Source organism: Esox lucius, chromosome 12, assembly GCF_011004845.1.
Source record: "Esox lucius isolate fEsoLuc1 chromosome 12, fEsoLuc1.pri, whole genome shotgun sequence".
Lineage (NCBI taxonomy): Eukaryota > Metazoa > Chordata > Actinopteri > Esociformes > Esocidae > Esox > Esox lucius.
In genome coordinates, this window is record NC_047580.1 from 3,789,148 (window position 1) to 3,799,863 (window position 10,716).

The 10,716-nt window shown below is 38.9% G+C and overlaps 1 protein-coding gene across 3 annotated transcripts; it reads left to right on the forward strand.

Moving 5' to 3' along the window:
- Positions 1–1,601: 1,601 nt before the first annotated feature.
- On the forward strand, positions 1,602–9,876 carry LOC105013990 (F-actin-capping protein subunit alpha-1). Of its 3 annotated transcripts, none has more exons than XM_010875915.3 (11): positions 1,602–1,682; positions 1,841–1,980; positions 3,920–3,983; positions 5,765–5,816; positions 5,982–6,045; positions 7,121–7,327; positions 7,506–7,585; positions 7,694–7,772; positions 7,874–7,945; positions 8,374–8,436; positions 8,525–9,876. In XM_010875915.3, the coding sequence occupies exons 2-11, from the start codon at positions 1,942–1,944 to the stop codon at positions 8,663–8,665; spliced, it is 861 nt and encodes a 286-aa protein (XP_010874217.1). In that variant the 5' UTR covers positions 1,602–1,682; positions 1,841–1,941; the 3' UTR covers positions 8,666–9,876. The 3 variants fall into 3 exon arrangements, with proteins under 3 accessions (XP_010874217.1, XP_010874216.1, XP_010874218.1); XM_010875914.3 differs by having other exon boundaries at positions 1,607–1,682; positions 1,890–1,980; XM_010875916.4 differs by having other exon boundaries at positions 1,635–1,682; positions 1,847–1,980.
- The last annotated feature ends 840 nt before the right edge of the window (positions 9,877–10,716 follow it).

Here is a 10,716-nt window from a genome sequence, read left to right on the forward strand (position 1 = left end):
AATACGTGGGCTGGGATTTATAATAATTTTGATGACTGCATAGAAGAAATATGTTAATTCAGTATAAAACACATAATCCCACTGGTCACAGTTGTGACCGAGCATACTTTTTCACCTGCTTTTCCATATTTGAAAAACAATGATTGATTATTTCAAAGATTTACTAATGACACATGATTGGGATATTTTTATGTCAGGGAAAAATTTGGGATTAAATGGTTTAATGAGACTGTGGAAGATGGAAAATGTTCACGATTTATTACAATAAAAACTTCTCAGAGTCTGGTATAACAGTTGATTATTTCAAGTTTAATTAAGTGGCACCACGGGAACAACCGTCACAATACTGACAGAGAAACAGTACGGAGACTAGCAAAGTAGCATCATGACAGATTGGTCTGATTTTGCATTTCAAGTTTCAAGCTTATATCCTCCTCCAACAGTACAGATGACGGAATTAGCATTTGCAGAATGTACATACAAGGTGTAGTAGCCACTATGAGGTAGTCTAAAAATGCAATGTTGCACAAATAGCTCCAGGAGACAGAAAATCATAGAATGTTGGTTGCCCAGACAACCCGGTCAAAGACTGAGATATGACAATCTGGACAGTTATTATATGGAGACTTAAGTTAACTATGCTCTTTCCAATAAGGAATATAAGGAAGGAATAGGATGTAAGTAATAATAACCCTCTGCTGTTCCTCCTAGAGAACAGTTTCTTTTGGCGGTTTTATGGCACAGGCAGAGGCCTGTTTCTCTTACTGCTAAAAAGAGCTAAGGCCCTGCTCAGCCGAGATTCCATTCATCACTGCCCCTGAACACAAGATACTGGCCTTATAAGTTGGAGACAGAGAGAGAGACTAGGTTTCTAGCACATGTGTAATTGATCAAACATACAGAGTACAAGACCCTTCTAATAAGATCATGAATAAATAAGAATGCCAATAAATTAATTTTCTACAAGACTGAACTTATAAAATGTATGGTTAAATATTATATACTGTACAAAAACAATCACGATTAAGCTCTTATTGAAATGTTATATCATTCAGTTCTAACCTATTTCCCTTTTTTCAATTAAACAATTTTTCAACTAAAAATAGTGCACGCAATTTTCAAAAAGCATACAGGCTCTTGTAAGACTGATTTAAAGAACAAGTACACAGACACCACAAATGCTATTATTTTCTAAAATCAGGGAACCGATTAAAAGGTTCATTTCTCTAGGGTCAACCCATTCATTTGTCGTGCAATGTAACACCAGGTATTTATAGATAGTAAATAGTGTAGAATTTACTTCTCATTACATCTAAGCAATCATTATAAAAATAACTCAATGAAATTCTACTGAATTTTGCAAAATTCCACAATGATGTGAGACACTGATAAATGAGCACAGATGATTATGTGTAATAACTTTGTGGTTATTAATCAAATGCACTAACCTCCCAGGTATTTTATTCTTCTTTATTCATAATTTCACCATAATTCATATTGCAAAACTGCAGAAAAAAAGAAAATAATTGTAATCAGCTTTTTACCACTGACCTTTATTCTGAAAACAAAAGTCATTAACTAGCTGCCTCGATACCAGTGTTGCTGTCTTTACGGATCGGCTAGAGAGCCTGCTTTTCACCCCCGTGCTACAATAGGATTTCGATGCTGTTTTGTTGGTTAATGTAAGTATCTAGAGATTACCCAAACTATGTATAAAATGTGACTATAATGTAATGTTTTAACAGCATCATTTAGTCATCGCATTATTTTAACTGTTAACTCCCTGTCTCGGAATTATTATGTTTAACTGAGATGTCTGTGTTGATAATTCTGACTGTAGCTACAGGTAGACCCCGGTAGTGGGCGCTGTTTACCTGTATTTTGAATAGTGTCTTAGAGTCGACTGTGGGTAGGTGGGGTCACGCCACACAACAAGCCAAGATGGCCGACTTTGAGGAGCCGCTGTCAGAAGGAGAGAAGGTAGTTCAATAACGTTATTTAATTTATTTCGCAAGTGAATGTATGTCGTGGGTGTTGAATGTCTAATGCAATTGGCTACTCGTTTGGAGCTTTAAAAAGACAATTAGCTTTTGTGGCTAACGACAACGTTAATGTACGCTAGCTAAGTGTCGTTGGGGTTGTTTGGATTGCTAAGCAAGTAGCTATTCCTGTATTCCTGCTAGACTGAACACCCGACTGGCAAACTTTTACTGGATATAAAATAAACGGCTAGGGATTTAACTTAAGCTACGTACAGTAGTTCCCATTATTTTCATAAAAAGATATGATGCGACATGAGCTACATGCTTGATATGTTGTACAGATGAGTTGTGGCAAATCAGGAAGTAGCTAACGTTATTAAGCTACAGTACCTGCTGCTATGCAAAATTCAACCCTGATGCCATTTCCAGCACTGAGCCGTTTTAGCTAGCTACCTAACATTAGAGGTTTTCTGGGTCAAACAGATAAAGTTGCAGCTCAGATGCATCCGCTAGCTACAGATGCCCAATATCTGTTGAACTGGAGTGCTATAGCCATGTCCAGAAATAAACAGCCCTGACAGCATTGTTTTACACACGCAGACAAATTATGACATTTCTTCGTGTAATTAGTGATTTAAAATAACAGACACAGAGAATTTCTGTAAAGATTTGGGACCCATGTCTTTATTACTGTCTATCTGTTATGAAGTATTTACTAATGTATAGGAGTCACCATAAGGGACTCCATATTCTTTCTGCAAGTCAGGCCAGTTTCGTAGATTCACGTTCTGTTATTTTTACAGCTATGAAGGAATTTTGATACAGTTCCTAATAAATGTAGATATTATTTTTTTGGGATCAGTTTTAACCTGTTTTTCTTAAATATAGACCAGTTATAATTAAAATAAGTGCTTTTAAAACCCATTACAATTCATTTGTTGCCATTCTATGTTTATAAAAAGTAAATTTTTCTGAAGTATTGTGAAATAGAAAAATATATATATTTTGGCCAGTACTATGGAGGACACCCACCTTTGATCAAATGGAGAACATAATAATGTGCCTATATTGGCAAGGTGTTGGATTAGGCCAAGCTAATTTATTAGCCTTCACAGTGCATTATCTTAATAAAAACCTTCCCCGTTCAACTGACAATGAGAGTTTAAAATACACCAGGCACCAGGTATTTGAGAGAAAACTATTGGCAGGGTTGGCAAGAATTAGCTGGTTCTGAATAAGCAGAAACTAGTACACAACATTGGACAGCTTCAGCTTTTCAGCCAAGGTTTATAATCACCAGGTCACCCTTACACTGTGGGTAGTGATGTCCTGAGACATTTTGCCATCTAGGCCTATGTTTTTGAGATTAAATCCTTTCTGTACCAGTTCTTATGATTTCTGTGTGTACAGATCCTAGAACCAATTTCCAGAGACCCTCTGGGGAATGCAGGTCAGGTTACAGACAGTTGAGAATCTGTTAAGTCGGGTAGTTTCCATAGCAACTGGATGAGTAGCAACCTCTTGAAACCATGACATGACATCCGTTTGAACCAACTTCCAGACAGCTAGCTTCAGTGGCTTTAACATGCTCTCATCAAGAGTGATTATCATGAATGCATGGCTTTTTATTTTTACTTGGCCAGCCCCCTGAACCCTGGCAAGATCTACACTGGTTTATATTGACCTTTTTTCCTGAACTGATCTATGCTGTCAATTAGTGTCAGTTTAGTCCACTCTCTCTGACTCTCAAGTAGGCCTAGGGTCTTTGAAAGGGAAGCCACAGTCCTTGTTTATAAAATGTTTTGTCTTAAAGCCTGAGTCATGAAAGAAAATTACCATTCTGTTATTCCCCCAACCCCCTCTTCTCGTGGAATGCCATACAAACATTTTTTTAATATGATGTCGATGTTGGCTAATGATTCTTCCACTCTCCACAGGTTCACATAGCAGCTAATTTCGTTACCCATGCACCCCCTGGAGAGTTTAACGAAGTTTTTAATGGTAAGACGGTTTTGGTTATGATAAAAGGAACTGAGTGTTTATATTCTATGTAGTAGAGCCTGTATTGTGGGATAGTAAGGGTTACCTTATTATTGCTTTTGTTTGACTGACAACTCATTGCAGATGAAAAGATTACATCCCACTGATCTTTCTGCATAAACTCGAAACCTTGGCTTTGGAAAGTATTCATACCTCCATGTATTTTAGATAGCATTTTGATGTCTTCAATATTATAGCATTTTTTAAATTAGAAGTTAAATGCCTTCAGCCCCATAATGACTAAGCGAAAGCACTTTTTCTTTTAGAAACAAATTTCTTACAGAAGTATTCAGACCGCTTATTCAGTATTTTGTAGTGGAGATATTAGCTTTGTCTTGTTTATTATACCTCTACCAGTTTAGTGCAACTGCATTTGGGCTGTTTTTATAAATTTTTCATTAGAGATCCTCTCAAGCTCTGTCAGATTGCAGTTCATCAATGCTCTCCATCCAATCTTCTGGTCTACCCACAGATGTTCAATTTGGTTCAAGTCCAGGCTTTGACTAGGCCACTGAAGGACTTTTCCTGAAGCCACTCCGGCATTGTCCTGGCTATGTGCTTTGTTGTGGTTCTAAAATTTGTACCTTTGTTCCAATTTGAGAACCCGATCCCAGGATTTCTTTGGGGACATTTTTGCTCCTTTCATCCAGTGCTCAATCCCAGACCCTGCCAGTGATAAGTCATAGCATGCTCCCACCAATTAGCCTACGTCTAGGCTACAGTATGTCTGTGTATATTACACTTTGTTGAGGCAACAATGTGTGATGCTTGTATGGATGTTAACACTAATATATGTTAATGTCATCTTCAACATTTCCCTGCTAAAGCGACTTTTTCTACTAGCTAATAGGACTGGCTTGTAGCCATTACCAGTCACTTATCAATCTGAAATGGTCCATTTGTTAATGCTAAGCAGTTAAAACAATATCAAAGTCTAACTTAAGTAACAATGGTTAGGATTTTAGTTAGAAAATATTTTTAGCCTGAATCCTTACTGCAGCATTACATTGTTGGGAGATTTTATTATTTTTATTATATAAAAATGTTGTTCTTGCATCCAACTTGAAGTAGCAGAAGTCACAGCTAATTTACTATTTAATGAGCTGCTATGGCCTTCTGACCTTAAATTGGACTGCATTTTGACCAGTGCTGGTTTGTGACATTACCCAAATATTAAAAAAAGTGCTCCTACATTGGACTTGTTCAATATTTTCATGATTTTCAGATTTAAAGGCATTTTGGCCTTCACTGGTTCACTACTCAAATATGAAACATTTCAAATAAATCCTGGGAAACCCTTCAGATGTTGCTTTAATAAGTTTTTTTTTGCTGGGATGTCACTAATTATTTTATAAATGTATTATTTTATAAACTCACTAATCCTTTGTGTCAATACAGCCCAGCAATAACTCACTAGTTTCAGTAAGTAGATGGGCTACATCAATAATGATATTGGTAATGACAATGTAATGGCTTGCTCCAAATGTTTAATTACAAACTGCATCATATAGTATACATACAAGTTCACACACCCTAGTTATGTTAATTTTCCTAGCCAATCACCATAACCTGTAATTCCAGGGCCGTCACAGCCTTAAAAAAGTAAAGGGGTCTGAATACTTTCCCAAGCCACTGTATTTATAAAAACAATCATAAACATTCACTTCAGCCGCTAAAAAGTATTCTGTGATAAAACTCTTACAGGTTGGCTGACAAGTTGAGGTTAATGTTTTACGTTACAGATGTGCGGCTTCTTCTCAACAATGACAACCTGCTCCGGGAGGGAGCGGCTCAGTGAGTACACCCTGCCATGCTGGAATGTCTACTTTTTTTTTTTTTTTAAACGACTACATTATTTATCATGCTCTTTTGTATTGGTCTGTAGCTCGATAGAGATCAGTCATGCGTCCTGTCTAATTATGTGCATGATTCACTATCAATACCTTCCCTCCCCTCTAGTGCTTTTGCCCAGTACAACATGGACCAGTTCACTCCTGCCAAACTCGAGGGCTTTGAAGAACAGGTACGACTGATATATCAGGTTGCCTGCTTTTGGTGGCAGAAGGCCTAACTGTTAATGCTTCAGTGTGTCTTGGCATAGATTCCACTAATGCCTGGAACTCTTGAAGCATGTCATTTTCCTACAAATTGTTTACTGATCGTGGTTGAAATGCCGTCTTAATGCCACTCAAGAATCTCCCAGTATCTCCCATAATGGTTGAAACTGTGAACTGTGCAGATATAATATCCGAATGTCTACGCCAGAGGTGTCAAACCGGTTCCACGGAGGGCCGAGTGTCTGCAGGTTTTTGCTCTCTCCTTGTACTTGATTGGTTAATTAGGTCACTGATTGGTTAGTTTCTACCCTCACCTGGTTGTGTAGGTATGAACTAGGAACCAATTTATATGAAAAACCAAAAACCTGCAGACACTCGGCCCTTTGTGGAACCGGTTAGACACCTGTGGTCTACGCTCTAGAGATCGTTTTTTCCATAGCAGAACTGGGTTCCCCCTAGATTAGATTGACACATTGTCAGATTCCACAGGTATGAAGTGAAGCTCCCACTTAGTACTCTTTTTCATTGGTGGATAAAGCTCGTTTGAATATTTGGTTGATGCCAACTGCATGTATTCAATTGAGAGTGAGACGCTGGCTCGCCCACTTTTTTTAAACTTGACTCGTAATATGATGGAATGTTAATTGTTCCGGAATTGAATTGGAAGTACAAGTACTTGGTAAAAATACATTCAGTGCAATTCTACCCACTTGTTCGGCAATTACTTGATATCCATTTGTACTCAAGCAACAGCTCCCAATGTGCTCGGGAGGGTTGATGATTGTGGCATGCCTTGTCCATGCCACACCGTTTTGATTACTTTCACAATGCTGGTCTAACCAGGAAATCAGCTGGATCAGTGTGTGAGTACTTGCCGGTGTCCAAACAGCCTGAGGTAGTCAAGGAAATTCCAGGAATCCCTTTGCCCCTTGAAGCTTAAGCATACAACGGCCAGCAGCCCAGTCAAGCATCACATGGAGCCTGTATGATACCATTTTATTTTAGTGCGGTTTCTGTCATTTATCCCCCGCCACTGTCCAGGTCCTGATCACAGAGCATGGGGACCTGGGTCAGGGTCGGTTCTTGGACCCGCGTAACCGGGTGTCGTTCCGCTTCGACCACCTGCGGAAGGAGGTGAGCGATGTACAGCCGTACGATGGAGACAGCTCCCTGAGAGCCTGGAGAGATGCTTGTGATGCCGCGCTCAGCGCCTACGTGAAAGAGCACTACCCCAGCGGAGTCTGCACGGTAAATCGCCCTCAGCAAATAACCAAGTCAGCACAAACACACTTTAAAAAAACATTAGTAATATTGTTTCGCTAGTTCACTGTCAACTGTGCTTTTTGTGATTTCTTGACCTTTCTTGATGTTAATTCAAGCCACTAATCTGCCTTCTGGCTAACCGCACAATTCCTATTCCCTGCAGGTATATGGGAAAACAGTTGACGGTCAGCAAACCATCATCGCCTGCATCGAGGGTCACCAGTTTCAACCCAAAAACTTCTGGTACAGTCACAACTGTGTACTTGTAAATGGGTCTTTTTAAAAGTTGAGAATGGTCATGTGGACTGAGAGCTTTCTCTCATTCGCACTGCGTTTACTTCTGTCAATCAGGAATGGGCGCTGTAGGTCAGAGTGGAAGTTCACCGTTGGTCAGCCTACCACTCAGGTAGTGGGAGTGCTGAAGATACAGGTAGGATACTTTCTACAAAAACAAATGCTGACCATGGTTGTAAAATGTCAACGGGTGGGTTTCTGCAATTCTTTGATTAAATCTTTTCTTTCTGTGTGAAGGTGCACTACTATGAAGATGGTAATGTGCAGTTAGTCAGCCATAAGGAAGTGGAGGAGTCAATAACAGTGACTGTAAGTGTACAATAACACAGATTCTATTCACAAGCAGGAAATTATCATTTCTTTCCCTACAGTGTCTTTAAAGGGACAGTTCAAGGAAACCAATGCTAACTAGCTGTAGTGAAATACTGTGAGTCTTAAGGAACAGCTAGCTGGCTCACTGTCCCTCTAGACTTAAAGTCAATGTTCTATTGCTACTAATTGCCCAAACAGTAAATAGAAAATTCCTCAGAAATGCACGCAAAGACATAAATGGCATCCACATATTTATCTGGCTCTGGGGAATTACAAAGTAATCCTTCAATCTGCACCTGAGAGAGAAAGAAAGAAAAACTGTAAATAACAATGTTTTAGACAAGGCTGTACAATTGGTATGTGAACCAGTTAGGTCAGTTTAGGTTATGGAAAATGTGACTCTTTCTAACATCTAATTTCTACAGAATGAGAGCCAGACTGCCAAGGAGTTTGTAGATATCATTGAGAATGCTGAAAATGATTACCAGGTAAGCTACCTTACCTTAAGTGATTTTTTGTGCTTTATATATATCTGTACCACTCTTAGTCCACCTCATCCTCCTCTCTTTGCTGTAGACTGCAATCAGTGAGAACTACCAGACTATGTCTGACACCACCTTTAAGGCCCTGCGCCGCCAGCTTCCTGTCACACGCACCAAGATTGATTGGAACAAGATCCTCAGCTACAAGATCGGCAAAGAGATGCAGAATGCTTAGAGAACCAAAGACTTACACCACTGGGCTGGCAACACACACACCCCCTTTCAATATCAGTCGTGCAAGGACACCAAAGCAATATACAGTAGATCGCAGTCTGGGGTGAATCGATAAAAGAACAAGGAAAAAAGTAAACAAAGCTGCAAATTTGAAGGGTTTGAAGACAGTTCTATCTTGTTTTAAGCAGCATGGGAGATAAAAAAAAAAAAGAAAGTTTGAGTGAGCTAAAATAGTGCTGATTTCTGGTTTGCAAAGATGTAAGTCTTGTGAACAGCCTCACCAAGGGTCCTGAGTTATTTTAGTTTTCCTGCCTTCTGCCCTTGTAGTAAACCAATCACGTACATACCAGTGATAACCTAAAGAAAGGAACGGATGCACTTGAAACGTTTTTTAACAAGGCCTTAGGAGTAGCCAGTGTCAAAAATAATGTTTTCAGATGTTCAATTCAGCAACATTTTGGAAGTGTAGTATCAAAATGTTTAGGTTCTGTTGCTCTGCTCTGGCACTGTTCATGTTTTTCGGGGTCAGGTTTGAGGAAAATGTTTGTGTTATGAGCTTTTTCACTATCACTACTGGTTGTATGTCCTCTGCTTGCGCTAACGAAGGATACTGTAGCTAAAAGTCTGTATTGTAACCTGTTTATCAGTCGATTGTCTTACCTTGGCGACGAAACAACTATTGCTATATCCTCTCCCAAGGAAAACGTCCACCAAGATTTGTTTGCCAAAATCTCTTTCCTGTGGTAAAGAACTCCATACAGAGCTCCTTTTTCTCCAATGTATACGCAGAGCTATATTTTGCTATGCCGTTTTTTTTTTTTTTTTTTTGTGTTACGATTAGCCCTCCCAGAATATTCAGACCTGTGCTTGGGTAAAGGCAAACTATACTCATGCGTTTCTGGAGTGCGTAATGTTACGGAATGTTCAGTTCAAACAATGTACATTGTGTAGAGCCAGTGTACTTATCTGTCATGCTGAATTAAGGCTTTTGTGTGTTCTGTACTGTAAATATCTGCAACGTTCTTAACCTTGGTTCCCACTGAACACACCCCTGTTCATCAAGGAAACACACCTGTTCAAAATGACCATAAGCTGACCCGGATCATTTACTCTGTGCTGTGTTTAATGTCCACTGTACTACCACTGCAGTCAGATGCAACATTCAGGACTATACTGCCGCAATCTGTTGTACAAATAAACCAATTAATCTTAGCCTGTCTGTCTTTTTCCATAAGATGTTCAGTTCATTCATCATTTTGTATAAGGTCTAGCAAAGTTTAGACAAACCTACTCATTCTAGACTATTTCTTTTTTTTACTTTTGTCTGCATAGTACAATAATATTGAAGACATCAAACCAATGAAATAATGTCAAATCATGTAGTAACAAAAGCCTGGGTTGGTTTGAGGTTGGGTGATTGTGGAGGTCAGGTCGTCTGATGAAGCATTCTCCTTGGTCAAATAGCTCTTAAATGCATTTCAGATTGCAGATTGCAGCCCAATTGCAGCCCAAATAAAAGACATCTGAACATAAATTGTTCGGAGGAGACTTCGTGAATCAGGCCTTTATGTTCGAATTGTTGAAAAGAAACCACTACTGAAGGACTCTAAAAAAATATATACTTTCTTGGGCCAAGAATAACGAGAAAGTTACGTTATACCAGTGGAAATCTGTCCTTTGACCTGATAAGTCAACATTTTGTATTATTGGTTACAACCAGTTCCAGACTGGGTGAACAGATGATCTTGCATGTATGGTTCCCACCATGAAACATGGAGGATGAGGGGTGATGCTTTACTGATGGCACTGCCTGATTTATCAATAGGACAATGACCCAAAACACACCTCCAGGCTGTTTAGTATGAAGGTAAAACAGCGAAATCATTCATAATCATTTTTACAAATACAAAATTAATCAAACGTTTACAAAAAGGTTTTTACAAGTATGCAAATGTTTTCTACAACTACATAACAGGTTACAAGTTTGCTAATATTTTTTATATAAAAAACAAGTTGTCGCTGTTATACCTTACCCAACTTAAATAATCTACA